General features: G+C 37.7%; 1 protein-coding gene across 1 annotated transcript in view; it reads left to right on the top strand.

Moving 5' to 3' along the window:
• Positions 1 to 27739, top strand: part of Brinp1 (BMP/retinoic acid inducible neural specific 1) — a 192757-nt gene that overhangs the window by 38906 nt on the left and 126112 nt on the right. Inside the window, exon 2 of the mRNA XM_021161100.2 lies at positions 11184 to 11451. Coding sequence (XP_021016759.1) covers positions 11234 to 11451 — 218 coding nt within the window. The 5' untranslated portion in view covers positions 11184 to 11233. The remainder of the gene's footprint in view (positions 1 to 11183; positions 11452 to 27739) is intronic.

The raw sequence follows: 27739 nt of genomic DNA, 5'->3' as shown, positions 1-27739 counted from the left end.
TTTACTGTTTCTTGTCATGCATGCCACACTGTTCTTAACTGTACTCACTGATCAAGTCCTAGGAGTTACCATAGATATAGCTTTTTTTCTCACCTCAACCACCCACCCACGAAATCTTGCTGTTTTCCTTCTTTCATTTTTCTCAAATATATGCCCCAGTACAGGGGAATGCCAGGGCCAAGAAGAGGGAGTTGGGTGGGTCGGGGAGGAGGGTATATGGAACTTTCGGAATAGCATTTGAAATGTATATAAAGAAAATATCTAATTTTTAAAAAAGACAGCTTATTCACGCCACTTATAACCTAGCATATTTCATTAGATTTCTCCACTTCCTTACCCTTATCTTTAAATCTTTCCAGTAGCCCTTACAGTTATATTCAGGAAACATACAACATTAATGGGACTCTTCTGTTTGAAAGCTGTCAGTGGTTCACGATGATCACTTGGGGGATGATCTTAGCTCCTGACTCATACATTTCATTCACTCAAAAAATATTGATTAGCTGCTACCACAAGAGTAGTTGCAAGTATCTTATATATACAGAAGGAGATAAAAATTGCATTCAGCTTCAACTACAATTGAAAACATGAATTAGTAGACTAGGTAAAGCAGTTGGCTCTTGCTTCCTGGTCTGGAGTTTTTCATGTAAACTTTCTTCCATAAGGATCCCTTTCTTTCGTTACTTTCCATGTGCTTCTTTCCTAGGGAGGAAGCATCCTCCAAGATGGGCCACAGGTATATGAACATGTACTGGCACACTCTGTCTTTCTTTGAATGGCCTGTTCCATGTGTTTCCTTCCAAAAATTTCCTGTCTCTCTTGTAGCTTGAGGCCCAGGCCATGAGAGCCTATTCAAATAGTGTGGACCCAAACATTTCTTGCATTTCAACAAGTAAGCACAGAACACATTTTCTGAAATGTTTATTTCACTCTGCTTTTAAAAGATCTCCAGCTGAGACTTCTGATAACCTGGGGAGAGAGTTCAAAAGGCAGGAATTTAGATCATCCCATTTTTAAATGTGGGTCAAATGAAATATTCATGAAAGAAATGATGCTACACTCAGCTTATACTTATATTGTTAATTTCAAATGTAATACTTGAGATCACAAGAATTCCACCTACTTCACATAAATTATATTCTCCATGTACTTTTTGTTTTTATCATAATTTCTGTGATCTTCTCTAGATTGAACATTTTCTGAGATTTCAACCTGTCAGTTGCAGGTTTGTGTCTCGACCTTTCTCTTCATTGATAACTTCATAGCACATCTGGGACAATTTGTGATTTGCAAAGTGGGGGAAGCACAACTAAGGATGGCCTCATTTCATAGATTATCATACTAAAGTCTTGTTCTGTAAAATAGTTAATTGGCTTAGGATCTATTTAAATTCTAACAGTTTTGTAAAATGTGACATTTTCAAATGTGATATTGGAAAAGAAGCAAAGAAATAAACAAAAACTACATTGTAAAGGAGCCTGGGCTTTATGGTCTATAGAATAGATATGATGCTATTTAGCTCACTGATAGGTTTGTTCTGTGCATTTTATACTATGGGTAATTAGAGAGCATTTGACACAGTGTCTATCAGTACCAGGTGCTCAAAGATTTTTCATTTGTTTTCATTGGCACATTTAAAAAGTTAGAAAGTCATAGTGTCTGATAAAACTGAGAAGTGGGAAAATGGACAGAGAAAGGAAAGGTAACAACTTAAACAAAACCAGTCATTCATTCCAACAACTGAGTGGCATGGAGACAGAATTGCTCAATGTAAAACTAAGGGGGACAAGAATGGACAGGTGAATGGTTCAGTCTGCTCCGTAAGGAGTGTCATTGCTTAGCTGTATTTAGATGGATTGTTTATGATAGACATTTTCCAAAATGATAGATAAAATTGGAGAAGTCACATTTCTGAGGGAAATAGCTATTGGCTCTGTCTGAGTTTACTGAGATGATTGGAGGAGGCTTTTATAGACAAATGAATCAGATGAATATGAAAAACTTAGGCTGATGGATTATAGAGAGGGTGGTTGAAAGTTAACATCCCAAGCTTCTCAAAGGCATAGATTAGGAGATTATGTGTACCATTGAGGCAGAAAATATATGAAAAATGTGATGTTTGATAGAGAGGTGGAAGATTTAGTTTAGTATATTTTTAAAGATTTATTTATTTATTTTATGTATATGAGGACACCGTAGTTGTCTTCAGATACACCAGAAGAGGGCAGCAGATCACATTGCAGATGGTTTTGAGCCATCATGTGGTTGCTTGGAATTGAATTTAGGATCTTTGGAAGAGTAGTCAGTGCTCTTAACCACTGAGCCATCTCCCCAGACCTAGTTTAGAATATTTTAGCTTTTGAGAGATCTGTGAGATTTCTAGAGAAGGTGATAATGTGCTTAGCAATTACAATACAAAATATACAAATTATAATAATTAATACTCATGGCATTGATTTCTAAGTCGTATTCTTAATAAGCATAACATTCACTGATAAAAAATAACCTTGAGTCTCAGCCATTAAAAGCTAAGACTTACAACCAAAAAGGTGAGAATATACTTTTCTATCACTAGGCATATAAACTTTATGCATATATTGCACTTCTTAGTTCACTTGTCAGGTAGTTACTGTTCTACAACTACATAGGTGGTGGTCAGCATTAATTATGTGAATATAAATCTACACTTTATCTTGCTTGCTTACATATCTTGTAGTTCTAAACATCTATTGGCAAAGGTGCTTCAATGGTCTCATGTTGACATATTGTGTTCTTATAGCTCGCCCTCTCTGGTTCCTCTGCTGTTTTCTTTCTCACATTGCCTGGAATTGCTCCCGTTATTGCCAATCCACAGTCACTGTTGAGTTGGAGGAGGAGGATTATTTTTAAGCCACATGCCCATTGCTTTAGTGACAGCAGGGTAATATAACCCTCTGCTATGTATCACTCAGCATAAATAAAGACCAAGGCATCTCCATGTCCCTTAAGGGCAAAAGAAACCCAGCCTCAGCATTGCTTCTAGGATTGCCTTTGGTATGTGTTTGTCTTTCTTTGGTCGTTTATGTCTATCTGATATTTGAGATGAATCTTGGAAACAGATTATAAACACATGTAACAGAATTTCTTCCCTTGCGTATCCTGATTAGCAAACTGTAATTGGATTTAATTGGGCTTTTACAGTAAAGTGGGCTCTGAGTTGTGTTTTATGTGAAACCTTTACTTTGGTTGAATAGAATACCTGGAGTATGATTGGAAAACAAAAACAAATTTGTGTAATGCTTGACTCCCACTATTTATATCTGTTTTGAGATAAGATATCCTAACAGTTTGATAAAATTTCAGATGATATTGTACACTCTAAGGTTATGGTTAAAACAGTTCATGGACTGGTTAGATGGATTATAGAATAAGGGTGCATGCTTCCATGCCTGCTTTCTGGAGTCTGCTCTGTAGATCCCACATAGTGGATGGGGAGAACTGACTCCTGGCAGTGGTCCTCTGATAGCTACTAGCATACAGTGTCATGAATGGGTCATTAAACACACTCAAAGAAAGACTCAAATTCCAGCATAAGGGGTGATATGTTTTAGAAGGCTTCAGAGCTCTTAAACTACAAGAGAGGACCTAGGGGGTAGGAAGGACATCGCTCAGCTTTTAGTTTGGAGCCTTTAAAGGGATTTTTGGCAGAGATTGGTGGTAAGGTATGGTGGTGGGGGGGAGGGCAAGCTGCTTAGTGCAGGTGTCTGAACCAGGTGTATTGTGTTTTATTTAAAGAAAAATGCTGGCTGATGTGGCAGGAGGAAGCACTTCAGGGGGCCCATGCTGAGGTGTCCCCCCACCCCCACCCCAGGAAATCAGCCATAGGACAGACTTCATATATAATGGAGTTTATGTGATATGTAGAGAAGGAAATAAAGGCAGGAAAAGGAGGGGTAGTGAAGGACAGAATGAGAGAAGAGAGTAAGCTTTGAGGGGCGAACATGTGGAGGGGGACAGAGGGAGGGAGAGGGAGAATTAGATGGAAAGAGTCTGTAGATAGAGGTAAGGAGTGGTCTTATATCCCTTATTGTTCCTGGCAGGGAGCTGTTACTAGGTAACTGTTGGGCAGTGTCTAGAGGGATTGCTAACATTGTATCCCCGTGCCTCCACAGCCTTAGCAGTACACAGTGTACATCCTGTGAGTACTCACTCTAGCACAGAGGCCTTTAGGTGCTTGCTAGGTTCTAAGACAGAAAACTAGAACCAAAACAACCCTGCGTAGGTCCCCTGCCCTCCTTGGCTAGTTTCTATCTCATTATAATATAGTGAACAGTATCACAAATAAATCATTTTACTCCAAGTAGAAATGTCATTGTCCAGACTCTTCTCTTCCTTGAAGTATCAATGTCTTCTCTTCCTCACCATACGTGATCTGAAGCCTTCATTTACTTGGGGCACCGAGTTTGGTCAAGAATGGAGAAAGAGGAAAGAAGGGAAACTATTTCCATGGCTAGTTCTTTTTGATAGCATGGTTTTGGTACTCTAAGCCCTGGCACACGTTGATGCTATGGTACAGGCTAGCTTGGGACTTGAGATTCCTCACCCCTGTTAAGTCCTGCAATCACAGAGATATGTCACCATGCCCTGCAGTGTGAACCTATCCTTAGCAACATTTTGAAGTATCTGAGGTTCTTTGCTTTGCTCACTTCTCTGGCTCCTGATTCTTTTGATGTGGGAAAATCTATTTCTTCTCAGGTGCATTGCTGTACCTTGTTCTCCAGACTCTGGGTAAATAGCATGACTATTCTCGTTTTCTTTTGCTAAACCCATTCTTCCTCTGAGGTGGGATTCTAAGCAACCTCACCTGACTTTTTCTAATCTGTGGCCCATCTCTCACCCAAGGAAGGAGGAGGAGACTGCACATTCCTTTTACCTTGCCTTAGGCAGTGATTTCCCTGCTCTTCTGCCAGGTTTCAACCTGCTTCTTTCAACACCTCTCTTTAGCATTCTTTTTTTAGAATTCTCCGGCATGAGTTAGGCAGCACTCTACCATGTTTCCCTAAGCTGTAGGGCACATTTAGCATGCTGTTTGAGTGTTCTTGTCGAAGCTGGAGGTGGAGGAGTTCTATCCCCTTTTCACCCCCTGAGGAGTTTAGGGAGTGGGTGGGAAGGCTCTGCACTGTCAGCTTCCACTCAAATCTAACTTCTAGTCTTAAAGACGTTTTTATGCTTTGATGTGGGTGAGAGGTTAAGAATTTCTCTAAGTGTATTTTGGATGCTTGCTTGTTAAGTATGATATAGTGGTCACAGACCTCTATGGTTGTATGATTCAGCTGATACCAGAGCTGAAATAGCTACATTTAAAGCATCCAATTCAATGCTAGTCTTTACCCTGAAACATGCAGGGAACCAAGACTTGGGGAAGTTAATTAACATAGTCAAGGTTCAGCTTTGCAGGTCTGCATGTCAGTGAGAAAATTTGGCTGAAGACGTAAGTTTGGGAGTAAAAGGCTTGATGAGACCACCAGAACAGTTTATGTGGAGCCAGCAGGGGCTGAGTACAGCCTTCACTTGTAGTTATTAATCCAGATCATCAGGGAATTATGAAGCAGCAGTCAGGACCTTCCTTTTTGCCTTCTGGCCCAGAATGTGAATACTGGGCAAGTAAATTTATGTATAGACTCTAGAGGATGAACTTGGTAGTGGCTGCTGGGGCATGCTGTTATATATTTCTGTATGTGGCTTTGATGTAAATAATTTGGGATGCAAGAATCAGAAAGCAGGATGTGTAGGTGCTAAACTTGATTCATTTCATGATACCGCCCAATTCAACCATGGGAACCAAATCATCTTTATGTTTCAGCCAGTGTCAACTCTCTGGATCAATTAGTTTATCACACAGCAGTGGGCGCCTGTGATTCCTGGAAGGTCATGAGGATCAATGACAGTACTTAGCCTACAACTAGTCCAGAATTGTTAGGCTGTAAACCCCAGTGGTAGAAATTTCTTTTGTAAATATTATAGATGATCAACTATTCTCAAATTCATTGTGGAAGATACTGAGGGCTGACTCGAAGGTCCTTGGCTTAGCAGCCATGGTCCTGGAACATATGGCTTTCTACTTGTAGAGTATCTATTGTGTGTTGATTTTAAGAGAAGGATGCTGGTGGTGTGAGTCTACGATGGGGTACAGTGAAGGAATCTCATTATACATGAAAATGTGGAGATGGGATGTGCCTCCTTCTGATGCAAGGACACAGAGCACAAGGGCTCATTGTAATCCCACACGGTGCAAGCAGGACAGGGTGGAGGCCTCATGTATAATTTTAAAGTTCTTAGGAAAAATAAAGATAAGTTAGTGCAAAGAAATGAGTGGAATTCATTTTCATACTTTCCCTTGAATCTCCTACCTGCAACATAATATTTTGGCTTGTTACCACTATCATTCTCTCATGAGGCATAATATTTTACACTGCCACCTTCTTACAAGTCCTTAAACTTCTATGCATGTCTAGCTCATATAAGCAGCACATCTTCAGTGAGACTAGTATATGTAATGCTGAATAGCCACATGTGACCTGCTCTAGAATCAGAATGCTCTGCCCTTCCTTCTAGTGGGGATATTTGCCAGTTTTGCAGTATTAGTTCAATTACATAAACACTCATATCCTCAGTTTCCCCTTTGTTCCATAAAAAAAAATTGTGTGTCCCTAATCCCTCCCTCTTTACACTAGTGACAAAAGATCTAGCACTAAGTACTAAAGTTCCTGTCATATAGTTAGTGCTCACTTAACTCATACTGCTGTTCTCAAAGTGACTTACAGAGCAAATAAACCACACTAAGATGCAAGCTGGCCTCTGTGAGACCAAACCAGAAGCTCACATTTTTTTCTCTTTCTTCCACTGGCCTTTTCTCCACAACTCCTTTATCAGAGATTCTTTTCCTGAGGATACTGTGTAAGCAACATCTTCCCTTGGAATCCTTTCTAACGTATTTTGATCATTTCTATATCTCATTGCTTTAGGCTAGTACTAAATATTGAGCTTACAGCTGCTTCCACACTAAGCAAGAACTCTGCCATTGAGCTGGATCTCCAAACCTGTCTTTACTTTATATGTAAGACAAGGTATTAGTAAACTACAGTCATTCTCTTGAGTGACTCTCTACCACCCAGAGTAGCCTTCAACTTGCCATAGGACCTTTCAGAGCTGGGAATATAGGCCTATGCTGTCACTCTAGGCTTTGGTTTCCTTTGATTTCCTCACTACGACCACCCATTTATGGCTCAGTTATTTATTTCCCTCTTCAGCTTATTAGAAAATCATATCTTCTAGAATCCTTTGTTATAAACCCTTTCTCTGGTCTCAATTCCTTCACTAAACTTCCACCACGTGTGGTCGTATTTGTGAGTATTTGTTATATTAGAAACACCTCTGTTTGAATGTGCTCGGTTGGAGTCTGAATCTACCAAAGGCACAACTTGATTTCACTGGGAGTTTGAGGTAATGAGTACAGTAGAAATTGCACAGGTTTTATATTGAAAGATACAAAGGATAGATAGGATCTTAAGCTGAACTTGTGAGCTTGCACAAGTTATTGTTTGTCAGCTAAGTGATGTAATACGCCTACTGCCTGGAATTTACTTGTACTCATATCTAACCTAGGCTGGATTCTAACAGGGAAAGCCAAGTATGTAACATGGATAATAACTCTCAGTCACGTAACCTTATATTACCTGGAACTTTCCATAATTGTTAGTGCTATTAGAGTCAGAGTGACAGTGGCCATATTTCATATAATAACCTCTAAGAAATTGATATGCTAATCTTTGTTCTATTGTATCCATTTCTCTTAGGCCTTAGTTCTTTGAAATTTTCATTTTTTCTTTTAGCACATTGTGGATAATTATGATGCATATATATATATACACACAGAGGATATAAATATAAATATAAATGTGTGCATTTATATTTATTTGCATATAAATATGTGTGCAAAATTATGAGTGGACATATCTCCCAGTACATGTGGAGCTGGTTGTCTTTATCTCCATATTAATATTTCTGATAGGCCCTCTTAATGAATCTGGAAGTTTACTGATTTTATAGGCTATATAACCATCAGGCTCTCAGTATTTTCCTGTTTTTGCCTCCCAAAGCTTAATTGAGCATATAGGCATATAGGGCCACACAAGTTTTTGCTTGTTTGATTTGTGTTTTCTTAAGAAGCTGCTGGAAACCTAACCTCAGTTCTGATACTTGCATCTGGTCAGGCACACGGCTCATTGGTAGATGCTTGTGCAGCCCCTCTCTCTTATTTCAGTACAGGGGATTGAACCCAAGGTTTTCAACATACTAGTTAAGTGCTTAGCCACTGATCTGTCTTTCCAGCCCTATCACCATTGTCTGAGTCAACAGAGATACATTCTGACCTCACCACTTCCTATAATGTAGGTTATCATAAGTATTCAAAACCAAGAAGTTCAAATAGAGGCATGTGGATGCGAGACCCCACCAAGACAATGGCAGAAGGCAAAGCAACTTACTGCAATCCAAAGACTGGAATCACAGAATATTGCTGGGGTCGTGGTAAAAGAAATCGAATGAGAGCCTCATTTTGGAACCATTGATATCTCTCACATCCCTGTCTGATCCCAGGGGCTATCCACAACATGCTGAGATGTTTAGTAGCAACTCTGGCCTCTATCCACCAGATATCAAGAGCATGTCTTTAGTTGTGACAATCAAAGATGTTCCTAGGGGGATAATGACAGCCACTTGTGAAGCAATGGGTTATAACTATCAAATTTTAGCTACTTCTAGGATTACAGGCAGAACCCTTACCACCACCATCCCCCCACCACATACACACACACACACACACACACACACACACACACAAACACACACACACACACACACACACACAGAGGCATACCCAGCATGCCAGCGTTAGATATATAACCTTTTGCAATCTGCAATGTGCTGCATCCTGTTTCCTCACTGGAACAGCTAAGCATTTTTCTCACAGGCTCCCATTCGCACCCACTCATAACAGAAGCTCTGTGGAAGTCGGCATGGGTAGCACAGTGTGATTCCAGCAGGCTGCAGTTCACTCCACCCATCTCGGAACAATTGCTCCCACCCCCTGCTTGCCACTCTGTGGGGGCTCTGGCAGACAGTCCTGGCAGCTGTAGCTGATACAGTTCTGTACTCAACATGTAGAGCTTTGTTTTAGGCTCTGAACAAAACTTGAGGCTGTAGCTTTTTCCAGCTCCCACTTGGTGCATTTGCCTCCCTCCCTTGTCCTGACAGCTGGGGCTTGCAATGACAGGCAGATTTTTGTGGCACCTCATGATAAAATGGTGCAATTGAGCAATCGAGGGAAATACTCAATTGTGCAGAAACCTACATCCGTCGCTCTTTGATTTCTTCTTTCTTAGTGTTGTCAACCTCCCATATTCACCAGGGAGAATAGCCAAATAAAGTAGAGTTAATTATGTGTATAGGTTTTACACTTCAGAAAGTGTTTGTGACCTCATCATGTTTTTAAATGGTATCCATAAAATCTGAGATCTAGACAGGGGATGGGACTCTTCAAAATCACATGCTTAGTACAGATAAGAAACTGCTTTCTAAAGCTTCTTGCCAGCTAAAGGCTCACAGCCCAGTGAACAAGACACACATAAAACAAAGAAGTATAATGCAAGACAATTGAATCTGACATAGAGCTTTAGAAAGTGAGCAAATAGAGTTGGGCAGACAGAAGAGAGCAACAGCTTTTTAGAGGAATAGAGAAAGATAATAAAGATAAATGATGTGACCTCAGGTGACTTCCAAAGTTAACTGGGGTTTCTTTCAGGGATAGGAAAACATTTTTAAAAATATTTCCTGGAAGAGTCTTAAGTTGAGAACATCAAGTAATCGGTTTTGTTAAGTGCTTTACCACTGAGCTACATCTCAAGACCTGATAATATTAATATAACCAAGATCTTGATAATTGGCCTTATCATTTATGCCATGTATTGAGCATTTTTTTCTCTGCTGGGGGTTGGAGGTAACATTGTATCCTTGTGTGAGTCAGTTGTCACGTTAATGCTGGTGCGTATATCCTCATTGATTGTATTTTATAGACAGGTAAACAGTCAAACAAAGTAACTTGCCTCAAATAATCATAGGTGATGCACCTTGCATATGTATCACATTTATAATGTAGAAGATAGCAAGATTATTAAGGAAAAAAAGGCGGGACAAGCTGCAGTTTGTTAGGCTAGATTATTGACTATCAGTGAGATAACAAAGTTAAACTTTTAAAATTTTGAAAGCTGGGTGGCTCCTATGATGTCCTTCTATTCCTTTCAGGAAAAATCTGCCCACTTAAGGTCTCTCTTGAACTCAAAATGTTGTCTAACATAGTGCTACTGTGCAATGATACTGTCTATCTAAAGGGCTGGTAAGACCCACCCACCTCCCACACCCTTGCCCTTCAGTGTTAGGATATCCTGAAGCTTAGAGGTACTAAGCAATGAATATTCTGTCGAAAGGCTTTCTCGAGGATCCAGACACATTTCACTAAGCTTTATAGAATCTTGACTCTATGCTGTTTTAAGAGTTACTAATCCTTTAAGAATCCAGCATGAATGGGCGATAGCTAGAATACCCAAGATTTTGTACACCCAACTAATCAGATAAAAACAAAACAAGTATTCAGTGTGTTTCTGCCTATGGCAAAAAAAAGAAGAGAAAGACACTCTTGTTCAACAAGTATCAGTAATGAGAGGGAGGTTTCTGGTTAAGTCAAAACCCGGGTCAAACACTGTGTTCTGTCCCACAACCCTACTTAGATGTATTAGACTGTTTCTGCATTGTTTTTGTTTCATTCACGTCTAAAACACATATATCTGGAAATTTGTAATGCACCAATGATTGAAATATAGTTCCTTAGACATGCCCTTAGTGTGCATGTGAGCATCCTCTACTCTATAGTCGTTTGTATAACTACACATGTGAACAGCAAATCAAGGCAAGACCTTGAGCTGCAATCAGCACGGTCCTTTACTTTTAACAAAAAGCAGTAATGCTTTTACAAAAATCAAAGCACTCTTACGATGAAGATATATTAATACTGTTTTTTTTTTCTTTTCCTGTCTTTCCCCCTCCCCCTTCCTTGCTCTTTCTCTTCTCCTTGATTCTGTTTTCCACAGGACTCCACAGAATGGAGCAAGAATGAGAGGAAAAAGGCCGGCAGAAAAGCATGAACTGGAGGTTTGTTGAGCTCCTCTACTTCCTGTTTGTATGGGGCCGTATCTCCGTGCAGCCCTCCCGCCAGGAGCCAGCTGGGACAGACCAACATGTCTCCAAGGAATTTGATTGGCTTATTTCAGACAGGGGGCCTTTCCACCACTCCAGGAGCTACCTATCCTTTGTGGAAAGACACCGACAAGGATTTACAACCAGATATAAAATATACAGGTACGATTTAGGCTAAGAGAGCCCTTGCCTTTTCCTCCTGTTGTGCTTTGGGGAGACTGAAAGTTGTGTGGCATCTGACTGTGTTGTGAAGCTTCTGGGTCAAGGGACTGTGACCTTGTTATACATAGGCTGTCAATCTAATTTATTCAAGGTTTCATAAAATATTAATATGTCAAGTTCAGATAACCAGTGAGTATTGAGTATGTAGTGTACTAGTCAGAGAATACGTGTTTTAGTGTTTCGTTTGTACTTTCTGTTCATCTGGTGGAGATTTTCGTTGTTTTTCCTGCTTACCCTGTTACTTAGATAATGGAGTCTAAACTAGGCTAAATGTGGTTTCAAAAGAAAGAATTTCAAAAGTGTAAAACGTATACTTCAGCCTTAGTTTACCTGTATTCATGTTCATGGTAACCTTCATTTTTGCAAATATTGTTAATTGATCTAGTTTTCTACCCAAATGTATTTATGAATTTGGAGGTAATTAGATAACTTTTTCTTTAGCAAGTCTTAACTGGTTACTTACTTATTGTAATTAGCCAACCAAATGAGACCAATTTCTGTAAAAGAGGGACCTTCTGTGGTTTCAGTACATGAGTCCACATTATAGGTGCATAGCAAACACACTAAGAGGGGAAAAATCATGTGGATTATGTACATGACAGTCATGCAAAATAGAAAATTTGGGGAAGGCAGGGATGATGAGGTAAGTTTGTGCAACATCCTGAGTTACAGAGAACAGCCATGAGAAGGAATAAGTGGGAAACTGACGGGTGTAAGCAATGTACATAAGATGACAGACAGTGTTTCTCAGAGTGTCCAACCTGACAAATAGACAATAAGTTGTGACAAAATCTGTCTGAGCTAGTGTATCCTGTCCTGTCAGCTACTCTTACATGGTGATGAGATTTCTTAGGAAGAAGATTCATAACAATTGGTCTACGTTGGGAAGAATTATCTGTAGACATGTAAGTTAACTTCAGGGAAAATTCTACTTGGTGGTCTGGGAGAGGAAGAGGGACAGGGATAGGAAGGTAGGAGATGAAGACATAGATTTTAATTCACTTTAATTCAACACCCTCGGGGTAATAAGTGCCAGACTTTGAACTATCGTTTTCTGTCCTCAGTCACGAGAAGTATTTTCTTCATGTTTGTTTCTAAATTTCTATGTTCTATTTAACTATAATATCCTTGGCATATATCCAGAATGCTAGATTTATGCCTCCTTAATCATAAGTTTCTATTTTTATTAATTAGAATATATAACTAACTGGAACTATATGACTAACTGTATTATCTTTTAGTGTTATATAGCCATGTGTGTATGACACAACATGCACACACATGTAGCATCCATTTATGTCATTGATGTTCATGCTTACATTTGTTATATGATTGTTATCAGAAACATACAATGAGTATTGCATTTGAGTTGAAGACATGGAGAAACCACTGTGCAACTTTTGCCTTAATATTCAGAAAGAAAAGGCAAATTCTAATATTTCTGAGACAATTAGAATCAGAAAGCAAGAAATCAAGATAGGAGAACATTTGTCTGAATTTAGACCTTAGACCTTGCAAGTAGATATGGAAAGTAGTTAAACCATTGTTTGGTCTTGTGTACTAGACATGAGTGATTTGTGAATTTTCAACCAGCAGAATATGTTTATTATGTGAAAATTGTCCTACTACTGTCTTGAGGTCTTATAAAAATTTTGCCTATTCAAGAGATCAAGAGTGAACTTTCTATGGTTACCCAAGAATAGAGAGCAGTCATTGAACTGCTGAGAAAAGGTGCCTCAGAGCATTACTAAAATGTAACAAAGAGAAATGAAAATCAAGTGGATAAAATTAGGAAACAGAGTACAAATATGAAAAACATGTTGACATTTCTACTCTTAAAAGAAAATACCAGAATTCTAACATAATGATTGATTCAAAATGCTTCCTCTTGGGAGAACTATTCTTAAATCACCTGAGAACAGTAGTTAACTGCTTCATTTCAAAATTGGATCCTTAAAATGATTTCTAGCAAAATACTGCTATTGCTGTTTGTTATTGTGCCTAAGCCAAGGATTATGGGTATGTGTTGGCTGCTGGAGAGGATGTGCCAATCTTTGAAATGCTTGATTGATTCAGCATAATTTGGAGCTTTGAAGTGCTGAAGATGGGACATGGCATAAGTCTTTTAGATTCAGATATCTCATTCTATCTGTGTTTTATCAAATAAAAACATCTTTGTTTTGTGTATACTTTTGTCTTTCATTTGAGCCACTCAAGTAAACATTTAAAGTTGGGGTTGTTTTGCGATTTTTTTCCATTTAAATGATCATTTTATGAGTCAGTTGCACGAAGTTTTATAGCCAAGAAAAGTTGGAAAATAGGCTTGAAACCAATCATGATTATTAGCCCATAGCCACACTAATAAATGTAGTAGACTTAAGGGCAGCTGGATCCCATTTTCAATTATTTCTGTACTATACAAAGCTAGGGGATCCTGTCTTTAGCTCTCTATTCCACTTTCCTCATTTATCAAATGTTAAGGTTGATTTAGATTAGTGATCTCCAACCTGTGCTTGTAGGAATTGCTGATGACTGATTTAAGTAGCCATGGAAACCATTGTAGATTGAGGAGAAGGCCAAAAAGTCTGACCAGGCAGGATTTTCTGCCCTCTCCTTCCATAGAGAGAAGGCTTTCATTTTGTCTTAATATTTGGTTTTCACATGGGATCTATGTTGGAATGGTATCCAATTTTGAAACAAATATTTAAGTAATTCAGGGAGCTTATTTCTAAAATACTGGTTTAAAATTTGTTTTCAATCTACTCCTCTCTTCTATATTATATCCTAATGCAATTTCTCTTCCCTCTACTCCTCCCAACACCCTCTTTTGAGATCCACTCTGCCTCCATTTCCCTTCAGAAAAGAGTAGGTCTCCCAGGGACATTGACTGAACACAACATAAGAAATTACAATAATACTAGGCACAAACCCTCATATCAAGGCTGGACAAAGCAATCCAGTAGGAGAAAAAGGACTCCTAAGAGGGTGAGGGGGTGTGGGGGTTGTGCCTCTAAGATTGTTTTAGCTCTAAAATTAAATGTGAAATTTAACTAAGGTTACATGGTTGATTAAATGATGGTGTTCCACCCAGAAGCCAAGCAAGCCCTTGCTCATCCAGTTATTCTCTCTTTCCTTTACTTAATCCTGATATAAGTATTAAGCAACTGTTATGGACCCACAAGTGTCTAGAGAAGAGGATAGAATAATGAGAAAAATAAACACTGTCCTTCCTCTCAGAAGAGAGAGTGACATTAATTAACCACGTGTGTCCAGACACTTCCATTAAGTGCAAAAAGGAAAATAAACCCCCGGTAACATTGTTCCTTGAAACTCATAAATTCTGTGTTCATTGATTTTGCTCTTGAGGCTATCTATGCAGGAAAACATATGCAAATGTATACACAGAGAAATCTGCTCATCCGGTTGTAGGCTGGAGCAAGGACCAGCTAGCTCATGCTACTGGATCAAATTGATCCTTATCCTTTCTACATGCCATTATGTTGAAACACAAAAACATTTTTTTCAATGTGGCTGTCTTGATTGCTGTATGTTAACATGGATGATGAAAATTGATACTGCTTCCTAAAACAGAAGTCATTCTGAAAGACTTCTATATTACGTAATGCTAGAAAACTTTTCTGAAATAAGACCTTAAGTCTCAGCCACTTTCCTCTTCCCCAGAGTCTGGCCCACTACCAGGGAAAATTTAGAAGCTAAAAAAGAGGAAAAAGCTCACATATTTAGGTTAAAGCTATCTTTTTCCCCCAACCGTTACACGTATCCTGTCCACAAATCATAACATCATTGTGAGACTTCACTCCCAGTGGTAGTGTGAACAAATTCCTGAAGATGCTCCTTCCTGTGTGGATGCACAAGCAAGGACATCACATACATGCATGCAGTGGTGTGAAATATGTCATACATACTCTGTTACTGCAGACAGTATGAATGATGGTGTTGGAGATTTGAGCTAGAAGAAGTTAAGGAAGCTGAGAGGTTCTTGTCTCTCAAATTTAGCGAAAGTGAAGTTACAGAAACTTCAGGGAACTAAGAGAACCTTGATATTTTTCAGCTCCCTTGCTTTATTTTTGCTTTCTTTGATGAAGTAATAGAATGTTAAGGCCCTTTCTCTATATGACTAATGGGTAAGTTAGCTGACATAGTCTCCAAGGCCTTTTCCATCCCTGAAATTCCATATCTTATGAAGTTTTGTCATTTTAATATTATAGCAAGGTCCTGTGCAGGAGGAAATGGGTTTGGGGACTCAAGATATAATGTATTTGAAGATTCTGTCAAGTATTTTGTTATTAGTGGCTCCAAAGTTAGAGATGACCGGGAGCAAGTGGAAAAGAGAAACATATATATCTTATACCAATGTTTTCACTGAGGCTGAGAATAAGGATAAATTATAAAGGAGAAAGAGAATTACCAAGAACTCATTACAGCAAGGTTAGGGATTCCCCTCCCCACCTTGTACTTTAATTTCTTCTTTGAATAAACAGTCAATTGTCTCTGTTCTATCAACTTATTCACATTCAAAATAATTCAAAATACTGAATAAAATTTAAATTGTAGCTACATATGGTGATAAAGTAATTCAAATAACTTCCTGTTAAGTACCTAAACATGGTAGTTTTTACCTACTCACAGCTATTCGGTGAGAGAAATTCTGTGACTGTGCCATATTTTGATTGAGAGAACTGATCCTATCACACAGCTTGGGAGCCTCCAAGCTAGGATCCAAAACCAAGTTTTTGACACCCTACAACATGAGCCCTAAATCTAGTCTGCTCCCTGTCCCTTCTCAGTTGTTGGCTTCTTGCCTAACATTGAGGAACCTCCTTTGGATATGCGTTTCTGAGGTTCACTTTTCTCATAGATAAAACTGTGATGTTATTAAATGTCTGATACAGTTGTGGTGGAAAAGGAAAAAAAAAAAACGGATTGAGTATAAGGTCTAGGAATTTTATGGAAGAAAGATAAAGAAAACTGGATACTTTCCCTCTGTTCCAGAATTGCTAGCATAGTGTAGTATTTTTTTTTAATGGTTTTTGTTGTTTTGTTTTTGTTTTTTGGAGAGTTATTTGGTTTTTTGTATTGTAATTTCTGTTACCTCTTGGTAGATTTAGAGATTACTGATAATTACTATAAATTCAACCAAGTGAATTTCTGTTGCTCTTTTTTTCCTCTTGAGGAGTAGAACAGGAAGGTTAGTCTTATTTGTTTTTAAGACACGGAATCTTGTAGACAAGCCTGGTCTCAAATTAACTGTGTGGTGGAAGCTGTCTTTGAACTTGTGATTTTTTTCTGCTTCTACCTTCCACATTAGTTTTAAATGTGGCTTTGGTAGGAGAGTTATGATACCATTATGCATTTTGATTCTGGAGAGGCAGATTACATGGGAGACTGTGGTAAATAGGTTCACTATGCTGCAGAGGTGATTTTTGTATTGAGTGGCTTTCCATGAGGAGTTCAATGGAAGTGGTTTGTGGCTTACGTTGTTCCTGTCTTTGAGCTCAGTATATACACCTCGATGTTGAATATAAATCAAATATTGGTAGACCAAACTTAATTGTCTTGCTATCTTCCATCTCTTTCAGAATTATGTGGATGTAAGCTTTAATGTGCGGTCCTAAAGTTCCTTGTGTCTTTCTCTCAAAATATCTGTAATAGGTTTTGTGGTACAAAGCTTGTTGAATGAGTACATGGATGAATCTGGTGTGGGCTCATTCATTCTAATATGAAGGAGAAGTGGTACTAATCTAGCACTCACTTACTTATATACAATGGTAATCTACATATGGCATAAGCTATAAATGAAGGTGTCAGAGATATACAAGGTGGCAGACATCCCTGCTCTCAGGAAACTTACAGAAATGCAAGAAGCAAACCACTATTCTGTTAAGGAGACTGTGGCTGAACTAGAAAAAATTTTCTAGCCTCTGATTGTGCCTACCATCTTGACCTATGTTACTAGGACAATATTTCTATCAGTTTGATGATTATTAGTCCATGTGATATTAAGAGGTGCTATCCAGAAAAAAAATAACCTCATATTGTTTTTAATAACAATAGTGAATATCATATCTAATACTGATAAAAATAAGTAAAAATATTGACATTGCTATTTTCAGTGTCTAGCATTGTAATATCTATGCATCCCATGTGCAAATAGTTGCCACTGGCCTTTACAATAATCTATAGTAATCTCTTTTGCTAATATTTGCATTCACATCATTTATATAAGTTACAGGGTTAATTGATGTCAGAACAGGTGCTATTATAGGCAATTTTGATATAATCGATTGCATCTTTTACCATGCCATGCTGACTCCCAGGTGATGTCAGCATATATATATATATATATATATATATATATATATGTGTGAGGAAACCTAGACATAAAGTTCTTATTGGGGGGATTTCAATACTGCTACATTATTTTCAGATAGTGTCAAGTCCCTTTCACCGTATCTTCTCCTGATAAAGAGGATGGCTTAAATGCTGTAGCACTCTCAGTGTATTTAGACTCCCAAGTGACAGTTGATGTTCTGGATTACATGTGTATACCTGAAGCCTGACTCAGAAAGTCACACCCTCATGTGTGACTTTTACTTTGCATTATTTTTATGCTGGCATAAAGGTTTTTTTTTTTTCCATGTTTTCCATGTTAGTTTTAAAATCAGGATGTAGAGATTGAGAAACAAACTTGTACTTTTGGAAAAAATCAAAATAAAGGAGGTGCTAAAAAGAATATTAAGGTAAATGTTTTTAGATTTGGTTCTTCATAAGTTTGAGTTGAGTGATTTAAATGTAGGCCACAATGCAGAGATTAGATTCCAAATTGTTTTACTGCAGAGTTGAATAGAAAAGGAATTTTCCATGTAATATTAAAGCATTGGAATTTTCCATGTAATATTAAAGCATTGTTGTATACTTTGTTAGTTACAGGTACTCAGAAATGCAGGGAGATGATTTTGGTTTTTGACATACAGAAGTGTTTAAGGAAATCTTCTAATCCATTCCAGGTGTTCTTTATACTGGGAATATTTGGAGGAGCTGCTCTGACCAAAGGATTCCATGAGAAGTAGGATGTTTAGGCTCTTTGTGTGTGTGTGTGTGTGTGTGTGTGTGTGTGTGTGTGTGTGTGTACTGTTTCAGAAAAGCAAAACCAAACAACAACAAATCAAACATAATTCAGACCAAGGGTCTCTGTCAGAGAATTAGAATGTTCAGTTGGAGAAAAAGGAGTGTATATGACAATGTTTCTTGTTCATATGATCAATTTCAGGTTAACTGTAGGGGGCAGTGATCTCCATCCTGTCCTCATCCCTCCCTTGATCCAAAGTTCCCATAAGTTTCCCTAAATTGAGGGGAGTAGTGAGGGATAACCAGCGACTTTCTCTTGGGCCATGCCAATTTCAAGGTATATTGCAGTGTTGATTACTTAGAATTGATCTTCCAATTCCAAGAACGATGGTTTTATTGCCACCAAATTGGTACCTATGTGGTATTTTCCTCTTTGCTTGTGTCATTACTGGAATATCTTCTATGAGTTGCAAACCAATGAAATCTCTGTAGAACAATTGTCCAGCTTCAGTCAGGAGCAGTGTTTAAAAAATTGATTGCTTGCCGATTCTCTTGAAGGGGCAGCCTGTTACAGGGTCTGTAAGTGGACCCCAAAATGGTTACTGCTTTGACAGGGGAAATTAGGAGAAAACATGGAGTTATATGTTAGTACTTTAGACTCCACCCTAAATCCTCGGCCAAAGATGATGGGGGATCTGTCCTCTAGGCCATCTGCTGAGTATTCATTCACTTTAAAGTTCTAAAGTCCTACTGACCTAGCCTTGCACTTTTTCATGGAGATTCGAGCAGTAATTATTCACCCATGATTGCAGAGAGTCCATGGTGTCTTTCATGAAGATCGACTGACAGACATTATCAGTGCCTTGTGGGAAGCTTGTTTACTGAGCAATACCACAGAGGATAAGGCTATTTGAGAAAGAACATCTTCTATAGCAATGGTTTGTCAAAGGTGTTGAAGCATAGAAGGAAAAGAAAGTTTCAGATTGCTTTTTACAGAAAAGATAATGTGCCCAGTCTTCAAGGATGTTTTGACTATCTTAGGAAACCAGTAAGAAAAGCATCTGAAACCAATGAAACATTACCTAGGAAGAAAACAGAGAAAAGCCTGGGACTTATTTCTTTTAGACCCTTTCACATGTTTTTGAGTGGTTATGATTTTAAGATCCAGACCTTAGAGCCAACAATGGTCTAAAATTGAGATTACTAATTGATTTTAACCAACCACTCTTCAATTTCTAGTTAACAAGAATCATATTAGATAGCGACTTATAGTACTGTCTTGTTATTATGATGTTTTGACCTTGATCCATGCAGTAAAAGATATTCTACATTGACCTTCAATAATCCTAGTCAGTACATAGATTAAAAAGAATATATATGTATTTTAAGTGTGTGATCACAAAAGTCTTCACCTATTTATTTCATATAATCCATTTTGAATTGTTTTATTTTATCTACTATAATATAATTTACCCATTTCTGTAGCTTTTAAAAATACTTGTGCCTATCTCATTTATGCTAATGGAAGAAACACTTTGCAGTTTGAAAGACATTGACTTTGAGTCTATTACATAAAATATTTTGTAATGTATATGTTGTTAGGAAAATTGAGCCATGTGCTTGCAATGAATTCAGGGTTGGAGAGATAGAACCCATGCCTCAATTGCCAGAAGAACTAGGAAAGAACAATTTCTCATTAAATGTGTAGCATGTATACTTTGTGGGTACTTATGAATAGATTTAACCACCATATGGTTGAAAATAGCTGAGCACAGTTCTTTAGTAAGAAAGTAAGTTCATCTTTCCAGCCCCCAATTTTATGATTCCTATTGCACTGGTTATTGGATAACGCAGATAATCATTAATGTTCAATATCCTGAGTATAACATTAGTCATTCATGATAATGGAGAATCTACATTAAGTTCTACCCAACCTCATTGTCAAAGTTTAGTAAACAGGGTGGGATGGGGGCGGAAGGAGAAAGATTGTAAGTATTGGAGGAGAGGGAGTGCTGTAATATATTGTTCTCTGGTCATGGTATAGGTGTTGCCCACAGAAACTCATAGTAATGCTGATGATGCATAAGTCAAGCCAATTAAAAATTCCTCGATGGAGATGAGAGGGTGTAGTGACAATTTTAGCCTTTTTTGTTTCTTTTAAAAACACAGAAATATTTTATGATTATGTTTTTGGTTTAGTCCCAGATGTGCAATATGGAGCTGCTTCCGACTGACCAAAGTAGCTGACTATGATTTACCTCAGGTCCTAAAAGTGGAGTGCTTTTGCCAGCAGCAGATAATTTTGGTTATTGTGTGACATTTGAAAATCTGGGGATTATTCAGAGGATATATAAATGGTAGGGAGAGAAGGGGGAAGGGTTTGTTGGTTGTTGGTTGGTTGCTATTGGTCACTATTTGTTAAGAAATCATGTGCAAAGAAAAACAAGAAAAAGACACTACATATCCTGAGGATAAAGATCAAACTTGCCCTAATCAACTCAACTTATCTTCAATCAACAGGAAGTAGTTTAAAGATAACATCATCCCTATTCCTCTTTTATTATTTTTTCGTATCTACTATTTGGGGCTTGAAAGGGGGGGAAAAGGGTAGAGAAAGGTTGAAGAAAAAAATGAAGTAGCTAAATTCTGGCTATAGGAGTGGGTCATATGGCCTCATAAATATCTATTTGAGGAGATATTGAGAGATTAAGGCTTCTTGGAAAGGTTGAGTCATCTTTTGGGGAGGGATGGACACTGGTAATTTCCTCAGACCCCAGCAGATGACAGGAAATGCACACAAAATGGTCAGCAACTAATTGGACTCACTACGTTAAAGAAGTTAATTTTTTAAAAGTAGGAAAGATAAAAGTCTGACACATAAAAATGATGTACATTGTTACACACTTGATGCATTACTCTGGGTAGTGCATGAAAGATAGAGAGAGGGTAGAAAGAGGAAAGCTATAGCAGTAATTGAAGGAAAGAAAAGGGAACACTTTTATCAATGAAGATCTAGTCCATGGCCTACAGATTACATTTACAACCTCAGCTTCAGCCTTCCCTCTCAGAAGGCTTCCTCCTGTGCTATATCTGAATGCACTATCCCCAGTTGTCAGCTATGTACATTTGCTATGATACATTCTTCCTGGAGAGTTCTGTATTTATTGGATACTTTTATGTCTAATGAAAAGAACCTGGATGCTTAGGCTTCCTGAAATCTTTATAGCTCGTGGACTTACTTCTGGGCACAAGAATTTGTGGGTGTCATTAATACTGGATTCTCAGATTTTCTAGCGAATCATTTTGAATTCTATTTTTATATCTACTTGACCCTTCTCATATGGATGAAAACTTCTAGACTGAAGTCAATATCTAAGGTGATGTGAACCCTAAAATGATCAGTGGAGTTTAGCAAGTACTTAGAATGAGGGTAGTCTTAATATAAACTGTAATTCTGTACTGAGCACTTTTGAAATCTTAAATATACGGCTTAAATTGTTTGAGCCTCAACTTCTTCAACAGTGTGGGATAATCCCAAGGCTATTAGAGACTCTTACAAAAAGAATATATGGTGGCATAGTGTAAGTACTTGAAAGATGGTTGCCAAAAACAAATAGCGAATGCAGAAAAATCTGGACCTTCTGTAACAGGAAATTTTAGAGGAATAGGACTGGCTCACATGTTCTGTAGTGGAGATAACTTCTTAAGGTAAACTTTGTACCATTATTAGACCCAGAGGACACGTCTACCAAAAAAGAAACAGAAAGAAATAACTAGATAGATATGGAAGCCCAAAGAAACAGGCATAGACCCTGAGGCTCCATGTGATAAGAATTCAGAGGCCAACACAATGGCAAGGTATCTGTAGACTATTTGCATATATATATGCAAATATATGTATATATATTATTGGTTATATATATATATGTGTGTGTATATATATATATCTCACCAGTTATATAATATATATTATATAACTGGTTCAGTATATATTATGCATACAATGATTTGCAAACTTCTAATTAACTAGTTAGTGCAGGTGACTTGGGGCAATCCGTGGCATCCCATCTTACAGTTCTTGCTTCAGGGTGCTTGCTAGGTTATCTTTGATGTGTAGTGCCCAAGAGACATTAGGCCCCTTGAGCCTTGAGATAGTTTCTAACCTATGAACTTTCATAACAATCAGCAGCATCTCAGGATGCTATGAGTGTGTGTGCACACATGCATGTGGTGTGTGTGTGTGTGTGTGTGTGGAGAGAGAGAGGGAGTGGGGGGAGGGGAAGAACTCTGCTTAATGCAATTACAGGTTTATTTTTCAAAGAAGGTCAGCAAGGTGCAGCCTTTTTTTTACTGAGAGCTTGCGACAGCCCTCTATGCTTCTACTGTGACAGCCATTTTACTTCATATTGACGCAGTACTGTGCTTTGAAATAGAAGACAGGAACTGAATACAAATGACAGGAGATTCTCAGTGTTGAAGGATAACTTGTGATTGCCATACATTATGAAAAGAAGAAAATGCTTGTGCTCTTCTTGAGTTCCTATTATCTGCAGATACTGTGCTAGTCATTAGTGACACAAAATCAGTAGTGACCCATCAAGAGCACCAAAGGACAATAGGGAGGGTCCCAGACACAGTCAAAATGACCTCTATTCTGTAGAGTGCTTGAAACGAGTCAATAATGTAAAGAAATGGCTCTTTCATTAATCAAAATTACAAAGAAAACTTTCAGATTGTGTGTGTGTGTGTGTGTGTGTGTTATGCACACATGTATGTGCGTGTAACTGTTGAAGGAATCTTAACTTAAGACTTGTTCTGTAGTCTGCAAATATATCGTATGGGTTGACACACAGGAAAAAAAATGTTAGCATGCCATCACTTAGTAAGTAGCAGTCAGGTCATGAAGCCCCATGCACTTTATATAAAATTCTTTGAACCTTATCTTAAGGCAAAAGCTCCCATGATTCTAAACTCCATTTCAAGTTCTTATTGCTTCAGTGAACTTTTGGTTCATTTGCTCTAGGCCAAAGAAAGACTAATAACTCTGTTTATTAAGTAGCTAGAACACAACAACTTAATGAAGTATTTATGTCCTGACATGCTTATTGGCCATTTGAAGCTAATGCATGCAAAAACAAATGAGAAGTACTATTTTCATCCACTGTCCAAATTCGCATAGCCTCCCACTATTCCTTCTCTCACTTTGGCCTCAGATGCTATGTTCCTCATTTCCTGTCCCCCCTTCATTTTATGCAGCATTTTGTAAATTCTCCAACTGCCCAAAGTAAAGCTTGAAAAACATATCCCATTTTCGAAAGCAAAGTCATGTGTGTCCTGCCTGATGTTGAAAGCATGAACAACTTTAAAATATTTCTTTTCCCGTGGCTCACTAAAGGTTAAGTGTCACTAATTTCCTTGAAACAGGTGGCATGACCTGCTGTTCCCTGGGTCCATCTCAGTGCAAGGTTTTGCAACTGCATCCTGAGAATAATAGATAATCATTCAGAAGATACTGACTAATGTTGTACAGACTACCTTGGTTTTAGTTCATTCCTGTTAAATTGGGGAGATTGGACTGATCAGAGTTAAGTCAGGAGAAGTTATGAAATTCTTCTGTTTGCTCTAGAAAGAAAATACTTGGAGTTAACTAAACAGAATGGAGATTTGAGATATTTTTGAAATACATTATTTTGAATTATTATAACTTCATAAGGAGTTTCCAAGATGGTAAAGAGGTCTAATCAACCCACCCATATTTCCACATTGCTTATAACTTATGTAAATAAAATATCACATCAAGCTGAAAGATTGTATAAATTATGTTGGTAAAGTTCTATGTCATCTCATCCTTTGTGTAGACATGTAACTATGACCAGAATCAATATTTAGCACAGATTTATCACCATAAAGATGCCTTGTGTAACTCTTTAAATCAGACCTCCCTGTTCCATCAACTCCACCTCTGAACTCTGTCATAATTGTTTCATTTTTGAGTGTATCATTTAAGAAGTCAGAAGGTTCAATGGTTACTGAGTGCAGGAATATGGAGGCTGTGAGCAAAACTTAACCTGTAAAGGGAAAGTCGAAACTATGCTTTCACAATGAATCATTAGTTCTCTGATGACTAGGAAACAGGTGAATACTTTTGACATGCTGAACTGAGTAGGTTGGTGGTTGTTTTCATGAAGATGGAGAGCCCAGGAATGTATTTTGAGGTGTATATATTTAAGCATGATGAGTCATCTTTGAAAATATGTGAATGTATATTATTTGAGTTATCCATATAGAAATATGGAAGATATGGTTTGAACTCTTAAAACATCTCATAATATACATAGTCATCAGGCCTCCAGTGATAACTCCTTGGTCTGTTCATTTAGGAAAAGCCTGTTTAATATGAACAAAGGGAAACATTGAAAGTTAAATAGCTGGCTAAGTGTATGGAAGAAAAATCATAGTTGTTTTGTATTATAGAGATTTTAAAAACAGGGGTGGGGGGATTTGGAGGAGGTGGCCTGAGCAACTAATCATCAAGAGTTCTGATATATCGCACAAAGTTAGAACTGAAGACAAACATACTGATTTAAAAATCTTCATCTTGGCAAGAGATCAATCAAATGTTAGGGACAGATGATAGATTGCAGTGGGCTGAGGAGAGGAAAGAGGAGGAGGTTTGATTTTATACTTTAAGGAAGCGCAGCCAGGAATGGAGTAGAAATGTGAAATGCAGACACTTTACTTGGTTCTGGAGGTTTTGGAGAAGGACTGGGCATTTAAAGAAGATACTGAGTCTGTGGTTCAGGGAGGAGATAGTCTCGAAAAAGAAATTCTGCGTATTCAAGAAGAACACAGGTAGCAGCCAGAGGAAGTATTTCTTTCAGTTAAAAGAGACAGAAGGGGCAAGAGAGACATGGGTACAGATAAAACATAATTGATTTTCATGTTGAGGATGTAGGGAACCTCTAATAACTTCAGTAGTCTTTGTGAGTTTAAAAAAAAGATGCTAGGAAGAACAAGACAATGAACTGTTTGTAGGTATTTGGAGTTGTTTACTTGAAGATTGGTACAAGGTTATTACTAAGGGAATATCAAAATATGGAGCTCAGGAAATCGGGTTTTGATAAGCTTGCTGGCCAATTTATTTATGACTGTAGACTATAAAGTTTATACTCTCCTCTCCAGAATAATTGAAGACTTTTAATAACAGAATATGGGTGATGAAAGAGTTGGTTTCGACAAGAGAGCTTGCCAACAAGTGAGATGGAAAGAAAAGAGAATTGGAAATATTGACCAAAAATTGGAACCACTGTATGATCCTGAAATGCTATAACTCACATACTTGTACAACCATGCACTATAAAATTAGTAAATCAAAATGATATCTAAAATCTCATATCCATTTTGGCATTATTTGTCATAGCCAAGATATGCAATGGCATTGTATCCAACAATATACAAATGGATAGAGCAAATGTGATATACATGTATGTAATTTCTAAAAAGAAATCCATACTCTCATTTGTGACTTCATGGATGAACCTGAATGGTGTTTCAATCAGTGAATTAAAACATACATATAAGGACAAATACCACATATGAAAAAAAAGAAGTTCATTGTTAAAAGTCAAGAAAAAATGGTGGCTGCCAGTTACTAAGTTGGAGGACTCATTGCCAAAAATAGAAACTTTAATTTTGATAAGTGGAATAAATTACAAAATGTGTTACTTATTATGTTTATAATTAACTACTGTTTATATGTACTGTGTGCTTGAAAATCATATAAAGATGGAATTTTTTGAGTTTCCACCACAAAAAGACATGTATTAGACAATGTACATGCTAATTACGTTGTTTTAGCCACTGCAAAATACATACATGTGTCAAATTATGAAGCCATATATAATCATCATGAATAAATGTCATAATATATTCAGTTAAATGAACTGAAAAGGGTGTTCGTAAAAATAAGCATGCCTAGATTCATGGATGTAAGTCAGATGTAAAGAGAGGTGATGGTGGTAGACACCTTTTAGTATGAATGAAGGTCACAGGCATTGAGGTCTTAGAACGAAAGCAGGGGTTGTGATAATTAATCTAGAAATTGCAATGTTTTGAAATATGTCAGAATTAGAAACCATAGTGGATGACATGTTCTAGAGTAACTAAGGGAGAAATTAGGCAGCTGAAGGAGGGTATCGGTGAAGGGCACTGTGTTAGAGTAGATCAGGGGACTTGGATTCTAGGGAAACTTGGTCCAAGGTATGTAGCTTAAATGCATGATTTAGGGTTAGTTCAGAAATGAAATGATATCTTAAATTGATTATATAGCATGAGAGAATACGTTGAAAGCTGTGTCTTACTCCATTTTCTGCTGCCAATGTGAAATACTTATATTCTGATATTTTTTTTCAGAAAATAGGTTTTATTTAGCTTACCATTTTAGAGGTCTACAAACTTAGTACCAATACCATCTTGGTTCTGGTGAGGGCCTTCTTCTAGCTACAACACAATATGGTCTGTGGCATCATAGTAGGAATACTTAGAAGCAAAAGACTCTTTTCTCTTGCATCAATTGAAAAGACAGCTGAAACAGCTGAACTTGTCCTCTTCTTTCTTGGTAGCTAACCTATTCCAGGAGACCAGCAACAATCCATTTCAATCATAGAGTCTCCATGAATTCCCCAATAGGTTTTACCTGATATCCCTACGACTTTCTCAATGCCTCCACACTAGGTAGGTGTGTTGGGTGTGTTAAGGTCCTAACACATAATGCTCTGATGGCTACAAATAGTTTTCAATAATAACAGTTACTGAGTATATCAGAAAGGACTGTAAGAAGATATGGGGAAGAATTCAGTCTTTAAAAGATTTATATTCAAGTCTTATTTTATTTTGCCTTAGATCTTTGAGTAGTGATTTATCTTTTTGAACCTTCAGTCACTCTTCCTAAAAGGGAATTTATCATCTTTACCTCTTTCACAGAACCATAGTCTGAGACTGGAAAGAGAAAGTGAAACGAAATGTGCTTAGCAATTCTTGTATCTTCATATAAATATGAACCTTATTGTTGTGTTCTGGCACTGGGAGACAGATACTGTATCCTTTTCAGTGCATTGATGTAAGATAGTGCACAGGGACC

This window comes from Mus caroli, chromosome 4 (assembly GCF_900094665.2).
Source record: "Mus caroli chromosome 4, CAROLI_EIJ_v1.1, whole genome shotgun sequence".
Classification (NCBI taxonomy): domain Eukaryota; kingdom Metazoa; phylum Chordata; class Mammalia; order Rodentia; family Muridae; genus Mus; species Mus caroli.
The sequence above is the reverse complement of the archived record's forward strand: the minus strand, read 5'-3'. Positions and strand labels throughout refer to the sequence as shown.